We start from the raw sequence: 22,781 nt of genomic DNA, 5'->3' as shown, positions 1-22,781 counted from the left end.
GAATAATAGACTAGAGAATACTAGACTAGGGGGAATAATAGACTAGGGGAATAATAGACTAGAGAATACTAGACTAGAGAATACTAGACTAGAGGGGAATAATAGACTAGAGAATAATAGACTAGAGGGGAATAATAGACTAGAGAATAATAGACTAGAGGGGAATACTAGACTAGAGAATACTAGACTAGAGGGGAATACTAGACTAGAGAATACTAGACTAGAGGGGAATAATAGACTAGATAATACTAGACTAGATAATATTAGACTAGGGGAATAATAGACTAGATAATATTAGACTAGGGGAATAATAGACTAGGGGGAATAATAGACTAGAGAATACTAGACTAGAGGGGAATAATAGACTAGAGAATACTAGACTAGATAATATTAGACTAGGGGAATAATAGACTAGATAATATTAGACTAGGGGAATAATAGACTAGAGAATACTAGACTAGAGAATACTAGACTAGAGGGGAATAATAGACTAGAGAATACTAGACTAGAGAATACTAGACTAGAGGGGAATAATAGACTAGATAATACTAGACTAGATAATAATAGACTAGGGGGAATAATAGACTAGATAATATTAGACTAGGGGAATAATAGACTAGAGAATACTAGACTAGAGAATACTAGACTAGAGGGGAATAATAGACTAGAGAATACTAGACTAGAGAATAATAGACTAGAGAATACTAGACTAGGGGGAATAATAGACTAGAGAATAATAGACTAGAGAATAATAGACTAGAGAATACTAGACTAGAGAATAATAGACTAGGGGGAATAATAGACTAGAGGGAATAATAGACTAGAGAATAATAGACTAGAGAATAATAGACTAGAGAATAATAGACTAGAGAATAATAGACTAGATAATAATAGACTAGGGGGAATAATAGACTAGAGAATAATAGACTAGGGGGAATAATAGACTAGAGAATACTAGACTAGAGAATAATAGACTAGAGAATAATAGACTAGGGGGAATAATAGACTAGAGAATACTAGACTAGAGAATACTAGACTAGAGAATACTAGACTAGAGAATACTAGACTAGAGAATAATAGACTAGAGGGGAATAATAGACTAGAGAATACTAGACTAGAGAATACTAGACTAGGGGAATAATAGACTAGGGAGGAATAATAGACTAGAGAATACTAGACTAGAGAATACTAGACTAGAGGGGAATAATAGACTAGAGAATACTAGACTAGAGAATAATAGACTAGAGGGGAATAATAGACTAGAGAATAAGAGACTAGAGGAGAATACTAGACTAGAGAATAATAGACTAGAGGGGAATACTAGACTAGAGAATACTAGACTAGAGGGGAATAATAGACTAGAGAATACTAGACTAGAGGGGAATAATAGACTAGATAATACTAGACTAGATAATATTAGACTAGGGGAATAATAGACTAGATAATATTAGACTAGGGGGAATAATAGACTAGGGGGAATAATAGACTAGAGAATACTAGACTAGAGGGGAATAATAGACTAGAGAATACTAGACTAGATAATATTAGACTAGGGGAATAATAGACTAGATAATATTAGACTAGGGGAATAATAGACTAGAGAATACTAGACTAGAGAATACTAGACTAGAGGGGAATAATAGACTAGAGAATACTAGACTAGAGAATACTAGACTAGAGGGGAATAATAGACTAGATAATACTAGACTAGATAATAATAGACTAGGGGGAATAATAGACTAGATAATATTAGACTAGGGGAATAATAGACTAGAGAATACTAGACTAGAGAATACTAGACTAGAGGGAATAATAGACTAGAGAATACTAGACTAGAGAATACTAGACTAGAGGGGAATAATAGACTAGAAATACTAGACTAGATAATATTAGACTAGGGGGAATAATAGACTAGATAATATTAGACTAGAGGGGAATAATAGACTAGATAATATTAGACTAGGGGAATAATAGACTAGAGAATACTAGACTAGAGAATACTAGACTAGAGGGGAATAATAGACTAGAGAATACTAGACTAGAGGGAATAATAGACTAGGGGGGAATAATAGACTAGAGAATACTAGACTAGGGGGAATAATAGACTAGGGGAATAATAGACTAGAGAATAATAGACTAGGGGGAATAATAGACTAGATAATAATAGACTAGGGGAATAATAGACTAGAGAATACTAGACTAGGGGAATAATAGACTAGATAATAATAGACTAGAGAATACTAGACTAGAGAATACTAGACTAGGGGGAATAATAGACTAGATAATAATAGACTAGGGGAATAATAGACTAGAGAATACTAGACTAGGGGGAATAATAGACTAGATAATAATAGACTAGGGGGAATAATAGACTAGAGAATACTAGACTAGGGGGAATAATAGACTAGATAATAATAGACTAGAGAATACTAGACTAGATAATAATAGACTAGGGGAATAATAGACTAGGGGGAATAATAGACTAGAGAATAATAGACTAGAGGGAATAATAGACTAGGGGAATAATAGACTAGAGAATAATAGACTAGAGGGGAATACTAGACTAGGGGGAATAATAGACTAGGGGAATAATAGACTAGAGAATAATAGACTAGAGGGGAATAATAGACTAGGGGAATAATAGACTAGAGAATAATAGACTAGATAATATTAGACTAGGGGGAATAATAGACTAGAGAATATTAGACTAGAGAATAATAGACTAGGGGAATAATAGACTAGAGAATAATAGACTAGAGAATAATAGACTAGGGGGAATAATAGACTAGAGAATAATAGACTAGGGGGAATAATAGACTAGAGAATAATAGACTAGAGAATAATAGACTAGGGGAATAATAGACTAGGGGAATAATAGACTAGAGAATAATAGACTAGGGGAATAATAGACTAGGGGGAATAATAGACTAGAGAATAATAGACTAGAGAATAATAGACTAGAGAATAATAGACTAGATAATATTAGACTAGGGGGAATAATAGACTAGAGAATAATAGACTAGGGGGAATAATAGACTAGGGGGAATAATAGAATAGAGAATAATAGACTAGATAATATTAGACTAGGGGAATAATAGACTAGAGAATAATAGACTAGGGGGAATAATAGACTAGGGGGAATAATAGACTAGAGAATAATAGACTAGATAATATTAGACTAGGGGGAATAATAGACTAGAGAATAATAGACTAGGGGGAATAATAGACTAGATAATATTAGACTAGGGGGAATAATAGACTAGGGGGAATAATAGACTAGAGAATACTAGACTAGAGAATAATAGACTAGGGGGAATAATAGACTAGAGAATAATAGACTAGGGGGAATAATAGACTAGGGGAATAAGAGAATAATAGACTAGGGGAATAATAGACTAGATAATATTAGACTAGGGGAATAATAGACTAGGGGGAATAATAGACTAGGGGAATAATAGACTAGAGAATAATAGACTAGGGGGAATAATAGACTAGAGAATATTAGACTAGAGAATAATAGACTAGAGAATACTAGACTAGGGGGAATAATAGACTAGAGAATACTAGACTAGAGAATAATAGACTAGGGGGAATAATAGACTAGAGAATAATAGACTAGAGAATAATAGACTATGGGGATAATAGACTAGGGGAATAATAGACTAGAGAATACTAGACTAGAGGGGAATAATAGACTAGGGGAATAATAGACTAGATAATATTAGACTAGGGGGATAATAGACTAGGGGAATACTAGACTAGATAATATTAGACTAGGGGAATAATAGACTAGAGAATACTAGACTAGATAATATTAGACTAGGGGGAATAATAGACTAGGGGAATAATAGACTAGGGGAATAATAGACTAGAGAATAATAGACTAGAGGGAATAATAGACTAGAGAATATTAGACTAGAGAATATTAGACTAGAGAATAATAGACTAGAGAATATTAGACTAGGGGAATAATAGACTAGAGAATACTAGACTAGATAATATTAGACTAGGGGGAATAATAGACTAGAGAATAATAGACTAGAGGGGAATAATAGACTAGAGAATACTAGACTAGATAATATTAGACTAGGGGGAATAATAGACTAGAGAATACTAGACTAGATAATATTAGACTAGGGGGAATAATAGACTAGAGAATACTAGACTAGATAATAATAGACTAGGGGGAATAATAGACTAGAGAATATTAGACTAGAGAATAATAGACTAGAGAATAATAGACTAGGAATAATAGACTAGAGAATAGACTAGACTAGACTAGAGAATAATAGACTAGGGGAAATAGACTAGAGAATACTAGACTAGAGAATAATAGACTAGATAATATTAGACTAGGGGGAATAATAGAATAATAGACTAGAATAATAGAATAGACTAGAGAATAGACTAGATAGACTAGAGAATAATAGACTAGAGAATAATAGACTAGAGAATAATAGACTAGATAATATTAGACTAGGGGGAATAATAGACTAGAGAATAATAGACTAGGGGGAATAATAGACTAGGGGAATAATAGACTAGAGAATAATAGACTAGATAATATTAGACTAGGGAATAATAGACTAGAGAATAATAGACTAGAGAATAATAGACTAGGGGGAATAATAGACTAGAGAATAATAGACTAGATAATATTAGACTAGGGGAATAATAGACTAGAGAATAATAGACTAGGGGAATAATAGACTAGAGAATAATAGACTAGAGAATAATAGACTAGGGGGAATAACTAGACTAGAGAATAATAGACTAGGGGGAATAATAGACTAGAGAATAATAGACTAGGGGAATAATAGACTAGAGAATAATAGACTAGGGGGAATAATAGACTAGATAATATTAGACTAGGGGGAATAATAGACTAGGGGAATAATAGACTAGGGGAATAATAGACTAGAGAATAATAGACTAGGGGGAATAATAGACTAGAGAATATTAGACTAGAGAATAATAGACTAGAGAATACTAGACTAGGGGGAATAATAGACTAGAGAATACTAGACTAGAGAATAATAGACTAGGGGGAATAATAGACTAGAGAATAATAGACTAGAGAATAATAGACTAGGGGATAATAGACTAGGGGAATAATAGACTAGAGAATACTAGACTAGAGGGGAATAATAGACTAGGGGGAATAATAGACTAGATAATATTAGACTAGGGGGAATAATAGACTAGGGGGAATAATAGACTAGGGGAATAATAGACTAGAGAATAATAGACTAGAGGGGAATAATAGACTAGAGAATATTAGACTAGAGAATATTAGACTAGAGAATAATAGACTAGAGAATATTAGACTAGGGGGAATAATAGACTAGAGAATACTAGACTAGATAATATTAGACGAGGGGGAATAATAGACTAGAGAATAATAGACTAGAGGGAATAATAGACTAGAGAATAATAGACTAGAGAATAATAGACTAGGGGGAATAATAGACGAGAGAATAATAGACTAGGGGGAATAATAGACTAGATAATATTAGACTAGGGGAATAATAGACTAGGGGGAATAATAGACTAGGGGAATAATAGACTAGAGAATAATAGACTAGGGGAATAATAGACTAGAGAATATTAGACTAGAGAATAATAGACTAGAGAATACTAGACTAGGGGGAATAATAGACTAGAGAATACTAGACTAGAGAATAATAGACTAGGGGGAATAATAGACTAGAGAATAATAGACTAGAGAATAATAGACTATGGGGGATAATAGACTAGGGGAATAATAGACTAGAGAATACTAGACTAGAGGGAATAATAGACTAGGGGGAATAATAGACTAGATAATATTAGACTAGGGGGATAATAGACTAGGGGGAATACTAGACTAGATAATATTAGACTAGGGGGAATAATAGACTAGAGAATACTAGACTAGATAATATTAGACTAGGGGGGAATAATAGACTAGGGGGAATAATAGACTAGGGGAATAATAGACTAGAGAATAATAGACTAGAGGGAATAATAGACTAGAGAATATTAGACTAGAGAATATTAGACTAGAGAATAATAGACTAGAGAATATTAGACTAGGGGAATAATAGACTAGAGAATACTAGACTAGATAATATTAGACTAGGGGGAATAATAGACTAGAGAATAATAGACTAGAGGGGAATAATAGACTAGAGAATACTAGACTAGATAATATTAGACTAGGGGGAATAATAGACTAGAGAATACTAGACTAGATAATATTAGACTAGGGGGAATAATAGACTAGAGAATACTAGACTAGATAATATTAGACTAGGGGGAATAATAGACTAGAGAATATTAGACTAGAGAATAATAGACTAGAGAATAATAGACTAGAGAATAATAGACTAGAGAATAATAGACTAGAGAATACTAGACTAGAGAATACTAGACTAGATAATATTAGACTAGGGGGAATAATAGACTAGAGAATACTAGACTAGAGAATAATAGACTAGATAATATTAGGGAATAATAGACTAGATAATATTAGACTAGGGGGAATAATAGACTAGGGGAATAATAGACTAGAGAATAATAGACTAGGGGAATAATAGACTAGGGGGAATAATAGACTAGAGAATAATAGACTAGAGAATAATAGACTAGAGAATAATAGACTAGATAATATTAGACTAGGGGGAATAATAGACTAGAGAATAATAGACTAGGGGAATAATAGACTAGGGGGAATAATAGACTAGGGAATAATAGACTAGATAATATTAGACTAGGGGGAATAATAGACTAGAGAATAATAGACTAGGGGGAATAATAGACTAGGGGGAATAATAGACTAGAGAATAATAGACTAGATAATATTAGACTAGGGGGAATAATAGACTAGAGAATAATAGACTAGGGGAATAATAGACTAGATAATATTAGACCAGGGGGGAATAATAGACTAGGGGGAATAATAGACTAGAGGGGAATAATAAACTAGATAATACTAGACTAGAGAATAATAGACATGGGGGGAATAATAGACTAGAGAATACTAGACTAGGGGGAATAATAGACTAGAGAATAATAGACTAGGGGAATAATAGACTAGATAATATTAGACTAGGGGGAATAATAGACTAGGGGGAATAATAGACTAGGGGAATAATAGACTAGAGAATAATAGACTAGGGGAATAATAGACTAGAGAATATTAGACTAGAGAATAATAGACTAGAGAATACTAGACTAGGGGGAATAATAGACTAGAGAATACTAGACTAGAGAATAATAGACTAGGGGGAATAATAGACTAGAGAATAATAGACTAGAGAATAATAGACTAGGGGGATAATAGACTAGGGGAATAATAGACTAGAGAATACTAGACTAGAGGGGAATAATAGACTAGGGGGAATAATAGACTAGATAATATTAGACTAGGGGGATAATAGACTAGGGGGAATACTAGACTAGATAATATTAGACTAGGGGGAATAATAGACTAGAGAATACTAGACTAGATAATATTAGACTAGGGGAATAATAGACTAGGGGAATAATAGACTAGAGAATAATAGACTAGAGGGGAATAATAGACTAGAGAATATTAGACTAGAGAATATTAGACTAGAGAATAATAGACTAGAGAATATTAGACTAGGGGGAATAATAGACTAGAGAATACTAGACTAGATAATATTAGACGAGGGGGAATAATAGACTAGAGAATAATAGACTAGAGGGAATAATAGACTAGAGAATACTAGACTAGATAATATTAGACTAGGGGGAATAATAGACTAGAGAATACTAGACTAGATAATATTAGACTAGGGGGAATAATAGACTAGAGAATACTAGACTAGATAATATTAGACTAGGGGAATAATAGACTAGAGAATATTAGACTAGAGAATAATAGACTAGAGAATAATAGACTAGAGAATAATAGACTAGAGAATAATAGACTAGAGAATACTAGACTAGAGAATACTAGACTAGATAATATTAGACTAGGGGGAATAATAGACTAGAGAATACTAGACTAGAGAATAATAGACTAGATAATATTAGACTAGGGGGAATAATAGACTAGATAATATTAGACTAGGGGGAATAATAGACTAGGGGGAATAATAGACTAGAGAATACTAGACTAGAGAATAATAGACTAGGGGGAATAATAGACTAGAGAATAATAGACTAGGGGAATAATAGACTAGGGGGAATACTAGACTAGAGAATAATAGACTAGAGAATACTAGACTAGAGAATAATAGACTAGGGGGAATAATAGACTAGAGAATAATAGACTAGAGGGGAATAATAGACTAGAGAATAATAGACTAGGGGGAATAATAGACTAGAGAATAATAGACTAGAGAATACTAGACTAGAGAATACTAGACTAGAGAATAATAGACTAGAGAATACTAGACTAGAGAATACTAGACTAGAGAATACTAGAGTAGAGAATACTAGACTAGATAATATTAGACTAGATAATAATAGACTAGGGGGAATACTAGACTAGAGAATAATAGACCAGGGGGAATAATAGACTAGAGAATAATAGACTAGAGAATAATAGACTAGGGGAATACTAGACTAGAGAATAATAGACTAGGGGGAATACTAGACTAGAGAATAATAGACTAGGGGGAATACTAGACTAGAGAATAATAGACTAGGGGGAATACTAGACTAGAGAATAATAGACTAGGGGGAATAATAGACTAGAGAATACTAGACTAGAGAATAATAGACTAGGGGGAATACTAGACTAGAGAATAATAGACTAGGGGAATACTAGACTAGAGAATAATAGACTAGGGGAATAATAGACTAGAGAATACTAGACTAGAGAATAATAGACTAGGGGAATACTAGACTAGAGAATAATAGACTAGGGGGAATAATAGACTAGGGGGAATACTAGACTAGAGAATAATAGACTAGGGGGAATAATAGACTAGAGAATACTAGACTAGAGAATAATAGACTAGGGGGAATAATAGACTAGGGGGAATAATAGACTAGGGGGAATAATAGACTAGAGAATAATAGACTAGAGGGGAATAATAGACGAGATAATATTAGACTAGGGGGAATAATAGACTAGATAATATTAGACTAGGGGGAATAATAGACTAGAGAATAATAGACTAGGGGAATAATAGACTAGAGGGAATAATAGACTAGATAATATTAGACTAGGGGGAATAATAGACTAGGGGGGAATAATAGACTAGAGAATACTAGACTAGAGAATAATAGACATGGGGGGAATAATAGACTAGAGAATACTAGACTAGAGAATAATAGACTAGGGGGGAATAATAGACTAGAGAATACTAGACTAGAGAATAATAGACTAGGGGGGAATAATAGACTAGAGAATACTAGACTAGAGGGGAATAATAGACTAGATAATATTAGACCAGGGGGGAATAATAGACTAGGGGGAATAATAGACTAGAGGGGAATAATAAACTAGATAATACTAGACTAGAGAATAATAGACATGGGGGGAATAATAGACTAGAGAATACTAGACTAGAGAATACTAGACTAGAGAATAATAGACTAGAGAATACTAGACTAGGGGGAATAATAGACTAGAGGGGAATAATAGACGAGAGAATAATAGACTAGGGGGAATAATAGACTAGATAATATTAGACTAGGGGGAATAATAGACTAGGGGGAATAATAGACTAGAGAATACTAGACTAGGGGGAATAATAGACTAGAGGGGAATAATAGACTAGAGAATAATAGACTAGAGAATATTAGACTAGGGGGAATAATAGACTAGATAATATTAGACTAGGGGGAATAATAGACTAGAGAATAATAGACTAGAGAATACTAGACTAGAGAATAATAGACTAGAGAATAATAGACTAGGGGAATAATAGACTAGATAATATTAGACTAGGGGGAATAATAGACTAGAGGGGAATAATAGACTAGAGAATAATAGACTAGAGAATATTAGACTAGGGGGAATAATAGACTAGATAATATTAGACTAGGGGGAATAATAGACTAGAGAATAATAGACTAGGGGGAATAATAGACTAGATAATATTAGACTAGGGGGAATAATAGACTAGAGAATAATAGACTAGGGGGAATAATAGACTAGATAATATTAGACTAGGGGGAATAATAGACTAGGGGGAATAATAGACTAGGGGAATACTAGACTAGAGAATAATAGACTAGAGAATAATAGACTAGAGAATAATAGACTAGAGGGGAATAATAGACTAGATAATATTAGACTAGGGGAATAATAGACTAGGGGGAATAATAGACTAGGGGAATAATAGACTAGATAATATTAGACTAGGGGGAATAATAGACTAGAGAATAATAGACTAGAGAATATTAGACTAGAGAATAATAGACTAGAGAATAATAGACTAGAGAATAATAGACTAGAGAATAATAGACTAGAGAATAATAGACTAGAGAATAATAGACTAGAGGGAATAATAGACTAGAGGGGAATAATAGACTAGAGGGAATAATAGACTAGAGGGGAATAATAGACTAGAGAATACTAGACTAGAGAATAATAGACTAGAGAATAATAGACTAGAGGGGAATAATAGACTAGGGGGAATAATAGACTAGATAATATTAGACTAGAGAATAATAGACTAGAGGGGAATAATAAACTAGAGAATACTAGACTAGAGAATAATAGACTAGAGGGGAATAATAGACTAGAGAATAATAGACTAGAGAATAATAGACTAGAGAATAATAGACTAGAGGGGAATAATAGACTAGAGAATAATAGACTAGAGAATAATAGACTAGAGAATAATAGACTAGAGGGGAATAATAGACTAGAGAATAATAGACTAGAGAATAATAGACTAGAGAATAATAGACTAGAGAATATTAGACTAGATAATATTAGACTAGGGGGAATAATAGACTAGAGAATAATAGACTAGAGAATATTAGACTAGGGGGAATAATAGACTAGGGGAATAATAGACTAGAGAATATTAGACTAGGGGGGAATAATAGACTAGGGGGAATAATAGACTAGAGAATAATAGACTAGGGGGGAATAATAGGGATGAGATCTTATAAAGACCACTGATTTTGTGTGAGTGCCAAATTGTTTTTTGATTTGTGATCTTGCTTTGATATTGTAGTTCTCTTGTGTTTCAATGGTCAGATGGTTACCTGGTCATGTTGTGCAGTAGGGCAGGGAAGTAGTCCTGGTCAACATGTCGTTTGTAGAACCGTCTGGCCTGTTCCTCTGTTAATATCACCTCTCTCTGGAGAGACACAGTGAAGCCAGCCTCATGGATACGAGACCAGATCTCATCTGCAACAGAAAACCATACTGAACCAGCCTCATGGAGACCAGACCAGATCTAGAATAGAAAACCATACTGAACCAGCCTCAGAACAGAACAGAATACTTTAGAAAAGGTCATCAAAATGATGCTTGACTAATGACTATTTCTGATATTTCTTTCAGTTGTCAGAAAAACATTTTGAGGAATCGCTAATAAATGACTTAACGGTGTGAGGATGAAACCGTGAAAATCTCAGAACGCAAATGACTTCTTCACTGCATACAGCCCTGTGATGCTGTTAAGCTGATTTTAGAAACAGACGTGTGTTGTGTACAGTAATTGGCATGCGCCCACCTTTGCTCTCCCTGGAGAGGTTAGGTCGGATGAGAGCCAGTGTCCTCTCCACTCGCCCTTCCTCCTCGTGCTGCTCTGCCCGGGAAGAAGTCCTGAAGCTGGGGAAGAAGAAGGCCAGCTCCCTCCTGGCCTGATGGCTGTCGTCACTACCGTGGAGCGAGTTGAACAGGGTTTCACTGCCATACTGGGCACGTAGGCTAGGGGAGGGAGGAGGGAGGCGGAAGGGAGGGAGGAGAGGAGGGGAAGGAGTGAGAGGAGACAGAGGAGGTGAGAGGAAGGTATGGAGGAAGGGAGAGAAGAGAGAGGTTGAAAGAGGGGAGAGAAAAGGGAGGAGGAGAGAAGAGGGAGGAGGAGAGGGTAGAGGAAGGGAAGGGAAGGAAAATAGGAGGACAGATGGTTACTCTGCTGGTGACCAGTGAGGATAGTTAGGAGAGGAACGGTGCCTTGGGTGTGTCTGTTCTGTTGGAGCAACAATCTGTGTAGATACATGCCATCTTCATTCAGTGAAGTGAATGTCCACACAGCCCTCAAACTAAGCATGTATGTGTTGTACACAGATACATACCACTATTAAAATTAAAAACCCTCAAATGTTTGTACTGAATATATGTTACTTTAATATTATGATCATTGACTATTGTGCCCGTGTCCTGTTCCTGTATAAATACTGTGTTTCTGGATTAGGAATGTGTTTCTGGATTAAGACTGTGTTTCTGGGATTAGGGCTGTGTTTCTGGATTAGGACTGTGTTTCTGGGATTAGGGCTGTGTTTCTGGGATTAGGGCTGTGTTTCTGGATTAGGACTGTGTTTCTGGATTAGGAATGTGTTTCTGGATTAGGAATGTGTTTCTGGATTAGGAATGTGTTTCTGGATTAGGACCGTGTTTCTGGATTAGGACTGTGTTTCTGGATTAGGAATGTGTTTCTGGATTAGGAATGTGTTTCTGGATTAGGAATGTGTTTCTGGATTAGGACCGTGTTTCTGGATTAGGACTGTGTTTCTGGATTAGGGCTGTGTTTCTGGATTAGGACCGTGTTTCTGGATTAGGACTGTGTTTCTGGATTAGAAGTCATATTTTTAACTGTACCTCTCAGGTTTATCCCTCCTGGCTTCCTCTATGTCTGCTGGACCAATGAACTCCCTCCATGCTGGCACCACATTACCTGACCCCTCCCTCTGAGAGACCACCAGGACGTGAGAGGGGCCACTGGACATGAACTGGATCAGGTCTTCAAAACAGGCCTGGGAACACACAGGTAATAGTGATGGGCATTCCCAGTATTTTCAGTGAGACAGATCTTTTAGCTCCTTTCACCTAAAAGAGGCATTTGGCTCCCAAAATACTCTCTGTTCAGTTCTGGTAGAAATCTACTGACCTCTCCAACTTTGTTCTGGTAGAAATCTCGTGCTTCAGAGTCACTCAGCGTTCTTTCCTCTTGGGCTAGGATCTCAAACCCGGCATCCTGAATCTTCATGATAATCTCACTAGTTTTGCCATGAGCCACAGCGTTTGGTTTGATGATGGCCACCGTGTATGATTTACTGTCTGGAACTACAGACAGAGAGTCACTTGGCTGTAAAACACTGGTTAAAGTTGACAGAAAATGAACAAATGACACATGTAAGGTGAATGAGTAGCTACAGTACCAAGTGTATCTTCATCACTTTGATCCTCCTCCTCCTCGTCTTCATCTATCAAACCTTCATCTTTCACCTGAACAACACAGAATAGCAAAGAGTGCATCCTACAGGTCAGTCCTTTTTCAACTCTCAAGCAATCAGCATGTATGAATATTTGAGTGTACCTTGCTGTTTGTAAGTGCATGTGTGTGTTTGTGTGTGTGTGTGTCGGTTTTGACTCACCACTCTGCGTTCCCCTCCCTCCTCCAGGACAGTCTTCTCTCTGGCCAGTTCCTCCAACACCATCCTCTGGAGGACAGGAGCGTTAGCCCCCCGCAGCACTGAGACCATCTCCCCCCCCTGAGCCAGATACAGAGGTTTGGGTCACCATCCTCTAGAGGAGAGGAGCGTTAGCCAGCCCCCAGAGACATTTCAAGCTGTGGTTGAGTTTATCTTAATCTGCTGCAGACAGAACACTACTTGTATATTTGTATAGATTGTAGCTGAACAGGTCTTGATTTGATAATAATGAATGAATGGTGAAAGTAACACAGAGATGCATCCACCGACACACAGAACATCTACAGACCTGCACAATTCCAGATCAACACTTTTGGGGAAAGAAGTAGAGAGAGAAATAGAGAGAGAAATAGAGAGAGAGAGAGATCAAGACTTACCCCATAGAACAGGAAGGTGGGCTCACACTTCCCCCTGTACCTTTCTAGAGCATCGATACTGTCAGCTTTTGCCTTCAAGAAAAAACAGTTCCATTTAAACAAAAGCCTTTTTTTCAATATAATGTTTTCAGAAATGTAATTCTAGATTGAAGGATATTTGTCTGTTGTATTTACTGTGGCAAAATGTAACAAGTCATCTCCCAGTTCATTTTTGATCTTCCTCAGTAAACTGACAACAGCTCGGCATGGACCACACCACTGCTGGTACACATCTACAACTGAAGGGGACAGAGACACAGGACAGGAAGTAAACACGATGTCGGCACATCCTGCAGTAAGCAGCATGAACACATGGGGGCAGCAGCACGCAGTGGATGTGAATGATACATTCCTCTATGAATAAACCGAGTAAGACGTACGTTTTCAATGCAATAATGAAACAAAACAAGTCACAACATACAGCCAGAGTGAAACGGCTACACGTAGTAAGTAAGAAAACGTAATATACAACAAAACACATCATTCTTACCTGTTAAACCTTTCGTTGCAAGCATCTCATCCCATTGCTCTTGGTTTGCGACAGACGCCTGGAGAAAGTAGTACCAGAACAGCAGTGTTAGCAAACGTTACAGTCTCATCACACTGCCTTTCACACCCAACTTGGATCTCTGCTATAAAAGGTATGTTTGACCGACTGACCTGCAAGCTGACTTCTTTCTTTTTGCCAGCCATCTTATTAATGTACCATCTGAGAACACAATTCTTTTTAAAACAATAAATCTCCAAACGTCATTTGCAAGCAAAAACAAACAAAAAAAGTCTTTGGAAGTTGAGTTGAGAGGGGTAACTTTCCAGACTATTGAACGAGTTAACTCTACCAGCTCTCGTGCCACAGCTTGTTTGCCTTCTCGTTGCTGAGCACCGCTCTTCTTCAAGGCATCTATGGACTCGCCACCGAGCGGCGCCACAACCTGCTTTCACAGGATTTTGGTTTGAGTTACAAGATTTTATTTTATAAGAAACAACTATTAATGTTCATTTGAACGACTCTGATATTATGTTTTATTTTGAACCAAATGATATGGACCCTGATTTAACTTTCATTGTTCATTTGTTTATCTTTCATGGAAGATTCTTTGTCCATAAAATGAAGTGGGCGCAGAACAAACCCATCTTCACATTATTTAAGATAGAATTGAAATATTATTTTGAAATGATCAGTAAATGTAAAAACTAAAAAGCAATACTCACCATAAAAGTATTTAACAAATAGAAAATGAATCTTGATATGTAAAATCCCTGTCTGTTAGGTTTATGTACTCTTGTTTGTAGATTTCTGTTTTTTTGTATTTGTTGTGTTCATAATAAAAATAAAATACCAAAATTAAAATAAAATACAAAATAAATACAAAAATCTATTTTAAAAAACCCTGCTATTATCTCTGTGTGTCTCTGCAGCCAATACAATTTAGCTAGTTATCACTAGTTATAGTCAAATTTTATTTATTATTCATGGTGGACAATTTCAGTGGAAACTGGTCAGGGAGAGCTTTGGGTTCTATTCGTAATTATATTTCTTGACTGCTAAACCTTGTGCAGTCATTTCCCATACATCTACTGTTATACTAGTCTCTGTTCTGTCAACGTGGGTTGTGCTGCTCAGTACTGACAGCTGGGTTGACCTGACAACTGGGTTGACCTGACAGCTGTGTTGACCTGACAACTGGGTTGACCTGACAGCTGGGTTGACCTGACAGCTGGCTTGACCTGACAGCTGTGTTGACCTGACAACTGGGTTGACCTGACAGCTGGGTTGACCTGACAGCTGTGTTGACCTGACAACTGGGTTGACCTGACAGCTGTGTTGACCTGACAACTGGGTTGACCTGACAGCTGGGTTGACCTGACAGCTGTGTTGACCTGACAGCTGGGTTGACCTGACAGCTGGATTGACCTGACAGCTGGGTTGACCTGACAGCTGGGTTGACCTGACAGCTGTGTTGACCTGACAGCTGTGTTAACCTGACAACTGGGTTGACCTGACAACTGGGTTGACCTGACAGCTGTGTTGACCTGACAGCTGGGTTGACCTGACAACTGGGTTGACCTGACAGCTGGGTTGACCTGACAGCTGGGTTGACCTGACAACTGGGTTGACCTGACAGCTGGGTTGACCTGACAGCTGTGTTGACCTGACAACTGGGTTGACCTGACAGCTGGGTTGACCTGACAGCTGGGTTGACCTGACAACTGGGTTGACCTGACAACTGTGTTGACCTGACAGCTGTGTTAACCTGACAACTGGGTTGACCTGACAACTGGGTTGACCTGACAGCTGGGTTGACCTGACAGCTGGGTTGACCTGACAGCTGGGTTGACCTGACAGCTGGGTTGACCTGACAGCTGTGTTGACCTGACAGCTGGGTTGACCTGACAGCTGGGTTGACCTGACAGCTGGGTTGACCTGACAGCTGGGTTGACCTGACAGCTGGGTTGACCTGACAACTGGGTTGACCTGACAGCTGTGTTGACCTGACAACTGGGTTGACCTGACAGCTGGGTTGACCTGACAGCTGGGTTGACCTGACAGCTGGGTTGACCTGACAGCTGGGTTGACCTGACAGCTGTGTTGACCTGACAGCTGGGTTGACCTGACAGCTGGGTTGACCTGACAGCTGGGTTGACCTGACAGCTGGGTTGACCTGACTGCTGGGTTGACCTGACAGCTGTGTTGACCTGACAGCTGGGTTGACCTGACAGCTGGGTTGACCTGACAGCTGGGTTGACCTGACAGCTGGGTTGACCTGACAACTGGGTTGACCTGACAGCTGGTTGACCTGACAGCTGGGTTGACCTGACAGCTGGGTTGACCTGACAGCTGTGTTGACCTGACAGCTGGGTTGACCTGACTGCTGGGTTGACCTGACAGCTGTGTTGACCTGACAGCTGGGTTGACCTGACAGCTGGGTTGACCTGACAGCTGGGTTGACCTGACAGCTGGGTTGACCTGACAGCTGGGTTGACCTGACAGCTGTGTTGACCTGACAGCTGGGTTGACCTGACAGCTGGGTTGACCTGACAGCTGGGTTGACCTGACAGCTGGGTTGAACTCTGAACCTGGATATTTTTAAAATTGTATTTAATATATTTTTTTCTTTTTATAATGAACACAACAAATACAAATATGTAGAAGAGTACATAAACCTAACAGACAGAGTATATATCAAGATTACATTTTAGAATAGATCATGTAACACAGGTGTTTGTTTTGTTGCTTGCAGCTCTGATTACATGAAGTTGAAACGTGTCAACTGGATGCAAGCGAGTTGCAAGTGTGTGTTTCATGAAGTGACTAAACGTGGGGAGGTGTGTGTGTGTGTGTGGGTGTTTGACTAAACGTGGGGAGGTGTGTGTGTGTGTGTGTGTGTGGGTGTTTCACGAAGCATCTAAACGTGGGGAGGTGTGTATGTGTGTGTGTGTGTGTTTCACGAAGCAACTAAACGTGGGGAGGTGTGTGTGTGTTTCACGAAGCAACTAAACGTGGGGAGGTGTGTGTGTGTTTCAAAGCAACTAAACGTGGGGAGGTGTGTGTGTGTGTGTGTGTGGTGGGTGTATCACGAAGCATCTAAACGTGGGGAGGTGTGTGTGTGTGTGTGGGTGTTTCACGAAGCAACTAAACGTGGGGGTGTGTGTGGGTGTGTGGGTGTTTCACGAAGCAACTAAACGTGGTGTGTGTGTGTGGGTGTTTCACGAAGCAACTAAACATGGGGAGGTGTGTGTGTGGTGTGTGTGTGGGTGTTTCACGAAGCATCTAAACGTGGGGAGGTGTGTATGTGTGTGTGTGTGTGTTTCACGAAGCAACTAAACATGGGGAGGTGTGTGGGTGTGTGGGTGTTTCACGAAGCATCTAAAGGTGGGGAGGTGTGTGTGTGTGTGTGTGTGTGTGTGTGTGTGTGTGTGTGTGTGTGTTTCACGAAGCAACTAAACGTGGGGAGGTGTGTATGTGTGTGTGTGTGTGTGTGTGTGTGTGTGTGTGTGTGTGTGTGTGTGTGTGTGTTTCACGAAGCAACTAAACGTGCACACAAGTTGCGTCGTATAATGGCAGCCTTAAACCGATGCCGTACGAAACAATCTGGACCAATTTATATTGCATCTGGGTTGCTACGTGTGTCACCACCAACAAATTGCCTGCAACGTAATTGCATTGCATCTCAAGACATAGGGCAGTGTTGCCATGTTCTAGGTTTTACATACAAATTGGGATACTTTGAAAACGGATGTCGCTGGGGAAAATGTACTGGTTGCAAATTTTGAGGCTCTTTCAATGTTGTTTCTTACAATATATATATATATATATATCACTGTGACCTGCTGCTGACTGTCAGGCAGTGAACAGGCTGTGGCTGAGTGAGTGGTGTGAGTGGTGTGTGTGTGTGTGTGTGTGTGTGTGTGTGTGTGTGTGTGTGTGTGTGTGTGTGTGTGTGTGTGTGTGTGTGTGTGTGTGTGTGTGTGTGTGTGTGTGTGTGTGTGTGTGTTGAGAGCACTATTGTTATTGGCTGAGTCGCTAGAGCAGCACCTGTGCACGTTGTGACAACTTTTCACCAGTTGTAGCTAGGCTATTTAGATTGTCATTATGGAGATTTCCAAACCTTTTTCCATAATAAACACTAGAACTGATGCACATCAAGAAATAATACAGACGAAGGACTGGAAAACGGTTACATTAATCCACCTGGAGGTGGTTTAAACTGCATTATAAACTGGGTGGTTCGAGCACTGAATGCTGATTGGCTGACAGCGGTTACATTAATCCACCTGGAGGTGGTTTAAACTGCATTATAAACTGGGTGGTTCGAGCACTGAATGCTGATTGGCTGACAGCGGTTACATTAATCCACCTGGAGGTGGTTTAAACTGCATTATAAACTGGGTGGTTCGAGCACTGAATGCTGATTGGCTGACAGCGGTTACATTAATCCACCTGGAGGTGGTTTAAACTGCATTATAAACTGGGTGGTTCGAGCACTGAATGCTGATTGGCTGACAGCGGTTACATTAATCCACCTGGAGGTGATTTAAACTGCATTATAAACTGGGTGGTTCGAGCACTGAATGCTGATTGGCTGACAGCGGTTACATTAATCCACCTGGAGGTGGTTTAAACTGCATTATAAACTGGGTGGTTCGAGCACTGAATGCTGATTGGCTGACAGCCGTGGTATATCGGACCATATACCATGGATATGACAAAAAATATATATTTTTACTGCTCTAGTTACATTGGTAACCAGTAATAGCAATAAGGCTCCTCGGGGGGTTGTGGTATATTGGAAAAATACCGCTAACCCACGGCTACTGGCTGTGCTCCGTGTTGCGCCGTGCGAAGAACAGCCCTTAGCCGTGGTATACAGACCATATACCACACCGCATCGTGCCTTATTGCTTAATTCTAATGTTGACTGGGGGGGGGGGTGGCTACCATTTGTTGGCTACCATTTGTTGGCTACCATTTGTTGGCTACCATTTGATACAATAAATATGTTGGAATGACTATATAACTGGAGTCCTTGCAAATCTATTTGTGCCACTTGTGTAGTTTACCTGGAGCTGTCAAAACACATTGAATATATAGCCTGTAACTTCAGTGTATCGTTGATGTAGTCTTGTGTTATTATGAACGCATTAGATTGACAGTAGTCAGATTAGACTGCAGGTAAAACTCATTCAAAAAAATAAACATTGGCTGTTGTTGAGAAGCATATTCAGTTCATATACGTATTGTTCATATTTAATTCAGTGATTGAAGTGATGACTCAGTAGCCTATTCCAGCAGGAAACACAAGTACTTCTTTCTTATTGTAATTATTATATTATATATGTATATTTAACAAGGCAAGTCAGTTAAGAACACATTCTTATTCACAATGACGGCCTACCAGAAGGCCTCCAGCAAGGACGGGGGCTGGGATTAAAAATAAAAATATAGGACAATACACATATTAAGACAAGAGAGACAACACAACACTACATAAAGACCTAAGACAACAACATAAAAGTCAAGGGGTCTGAATACTTTCTGAATGCATTGTATTTTGCTAGAGGGCTGAAAACAGCCGAATGGGTTACGACGAACAGTTTAGGGTATATATTCCATGTTGACTTTTCAATTACACTTATCTCAACATATTAAACCCCAGAGTTTGCCAAGTCAGCTGGTCCTCGTACATACAGTACATTAAAATTGACATTTAAAACCCTCTTAGGCCTCACTCCCCCCTATCGGAGATATCTACTGCAGCCCTCATCCTCCACATACAACACCCGTTCTGCCAGTAACATTGTTAAAGGTCCCCAAAGCAGAAACATCCCTGGGTCGCTCCTCTCTGCAGCTAGCGACTGGAACGAGCTGCAACCAACACACAAACTGGACAGTTTTATCTCCATCTCTTCATTCAAAGACTCAATCATGGACACTCTTACTGACATGTGGTGTTGCTACCACGCTGTTGTTGTCTTTGGTCTCTCTTTATGTAGTGTTGTCTCTCTTGTCGTGATGTGTTTTGTGTCCTATATTTTTATTTAATTCACTTGTTCTTTTTAAATCCGAGCCCCCGTCCCCGCAGGAGGCCTTCTGGTAGGCCGTCATTGTGAATAAGAATTAGTTCTTAACTGACTTGCAGCATTAAATAAAGGTTAAATAAATTAAATGAAACAAAATATGGTGGTGAATAACATTTAAATACTATTCTTGAGTGAATAACATTAAATCCCACTTTTGAATGTGCAATAAGTTATGAAAAGTATCAACAATATAACGTGACATAAAATGGCTTGAACCCCCCCCCATGTGACTGAAGAAAAGACCGATGGACTGGTGAACCCCCCCATGTGACTGAAGAAAAGACCGATGGACTGGTGAACCCCCTATGGCTGAAGAAAAGACCGATGGACTGGTGAACCCCCCTATGGCTGAAGAAAAGACCGATGGACTGGTGAACCCCCCTATGGCTGAAGAAAAGACCGATGGACTGGTGAACCCCCTATGGCTGAAGAAAAGACCGATGGACTGGTGAACCCCCCTATGGCTGAAGAAAAGACAGATGGACGGGTGAATCCCCCCTATGGCTGAAGAAAAGACAGATGGACGGGTGAACCCCCCATATGACTGAAGAAAAGACCGATGGACGGGTGACCCCCATATGACTGAAGAAAAGACCGATGGACTGGTGAACCCCCTATGGCTGAAGAAAAGACCGATGGACGGGTGAACCCCCCATATGACTGAAGAAAAGACCGATGGACGGGTGACCCCCTATGGCTGAAGAAAAGACCGATGGACGGGTGACCCCCCATATGACTGAAGAAAAGACCGATGGACTGGTGAACCCCCCCATATGACTGAAGAAAAGACCGATGGACTGGTGAACCCCCCATATGACTGAAGAAAAGACCCCCCCATATGACTGAAGAAAAGACCGATGGACTGGTGAACCCCCCATATGACTGAAGAACAGACCGATGGACTGGTGATCCAGAAGGGAATGTTAGGTTGTTAGGAATGTTACACGGTGAAAAGCATATCCACATTTGGCTTTAGTATTCACACACACATCTATTCCCTGCTCTAGAGCAAGAGGGCTGAGCTCAATACATCTCCCATGGTCTGAATAACTTAAATGTGTTAAGATTTGACCAGTTCAAAGCAAGGCAGAAACTCTCCCCATAAAGTATTTATCAACAGGATCATTTAGCCCTTTTCAGGTTAGAATGTGGTTTAAACCACAAGGAGTAATACTGAAGGTTTACCCTTAGACCTCTGTGGGTTAACTGACCTACGGCCCTGCATGTACACAGAACAAAAATATAACCGCAACGTGTAAAGTGTTGGTCCCATGTTTCATGAGCTGAAATAAAAGATCTCAGAAATGTCCCATACGCACAAAAAGCTTATTTCTCTCAAATGTTGTGCTATTTTTTTTTTTTACATCCCTGTCAGTGAGCATTTCTTCGTTGCCAAGATAATCCATCCACCTGACAGGTGTGGCATATCAAGAAGCTGATTCAACAGCATGATCATTACACAGGTGCTCCTTCTGCTGGCGACAATGAAAAGCCACTCTAAAATGTGCAGTTTGGTCACACAACACAACGCCACAGATGTCTCAAGTTTTGAGGGAGTGTGTAATTGGCATGCTGACTGCAGGAATGTCCACCAGAGTTGTTGCCAGAGAAGTTAATGTTCATTACTCTACCGTAAGCCACCTCCAACGGGTTTGGCCGGGGTAGGTCGTCATTGTAAATAAGAATTTGTGACTTGCCTGTGGTTAAATAAAAAGATAGGAAATATTGGTCCACTAATACAGGACATGTAAAGGTCCAATGCACTACTTTTCTGAAAATATTTTTTATATTCCTATTTTTTTAATCCAGATTTTTCAGGGGGTGCTGCAGCACTGTACCATGGGTAATGAAGAGCCTGGTCACACGTGGCGTATCCTTGGGTCTTTCTCTATCAGGTGGACTATAAAGTCTTCAGCTAAAAACCAGGGAAGCACACAACCATTTATGTCTCTCATCTGAGAGTGGAGGACTACAGAGTCGAAGATATGGTAGAGAAAAGGGCTGGAGAGAGAGGAACATTTGAAATAATGATAAATAAACATACTTAAACCAGAAGTAGTGATGGAGGGAAGAGCCATCGTTACATATTAGGATATTATTTCTGAAATTATATCTTATCGCATCATTTTGGAAATATAATTTTTGCGCTGGTTAGCTGAACTGGTTAGCTGAACTGGTTAGCTGAACTGGTTAGCTGTACTGGTTAGC

General features: G+C 38.9%; 1 protein-coding gene and 1 long non-coding RNA gene across 3 annotated transcripts in view; one reads left to right on the top strand and one right to left on the bottom strand.

Annotated features, from left to right (window-relative positions):
• Positions 1 to 14,889, bottom strand: part of nme9 (NME/NM23 family member 9) — a 37,629-nt gene extending 22,740 nt beyond the window's left edge. For both annotated transcript variants that reach the window (XR_006080070.1, XM_042306890.1), the window contains exons 1-10: positions 14,652 to 14,889; positions 14,482 to 14,539; positions 14,127 to 14,230; positions 13,953 to 14,024; positions 13,519 to 13,635; positions 13,303 to 13,369; positions 13,032 to 13,207; positions 12,743 to 12,897; positions 11,655 to 11,851; positions 11,182 to 11,326 (exon numbers count right to left, since the gene is read on the bottom strand). Coding sequence is in view for 1 of the 2 variants with exons in the window: in XM_042306890.1 (XP_042162824.1) it covers positions 11,182 to 11,326; positions 11,655 to 11,851; positions 12,743 to 12,897; positions 13,032 to 13,207; positions 13,303 to 13,369; positions 13,519 to 13,635; positions 13,953 to 14,024; positions 14,127 to 14,230; positions 14,482 to 14,539; positions 14,652 to 14,684 (1,124 nt within the window). In the remaining variant the exon portion in view is untranslated. The remainder of the gene's footprint in view (positions 1 to 11,181; positions 11,327 to 11,654; positions 11,852 to 12,742; positions 12,898 to 13,031; positions 13,208 to 13,302; positions 13,370 to 13,518; positions 13,636 to 13,952; positions 14,025 to 14,126; positions 14,231 to 14,481; positions 14,540 to 14,651) is intronic.
• Positions 14,311 to 20,885, top strand: LOC112225690. Its single transcript, XR_002949636.2, has 3 exons — positions 14,311 to 14,437; positions 14,536 to 14,632; positions 20,810 to 20,885. It is a non-coding gene; the product is annotated as an uncharacterized LOC112225690 (long non-coding RNA).
• The last annotated feature ends 1,896 nt before the right edge of the window (positions 20,886 to 22,781 follow it).

Source organism: Oncorhynchus tshawytscha, linkage group LG26, assembly GCF_018296145.1.
Source record: "Oncorhynchus tshawytscha isolate Ot180627B linkage group LG26, Otsh_v2.0, whole genome shotgun sequence".
Lineage (NCBI taxonomy): Eukaryota > Metazoa > Chordata > Actinopteri > Salmoniformes > Salmonidae > Oncorhynchus > Oncorhynchus tshawytscha.
This window is presented reverse-complemented; position numbering and strand designations above follow the sequence as displayed.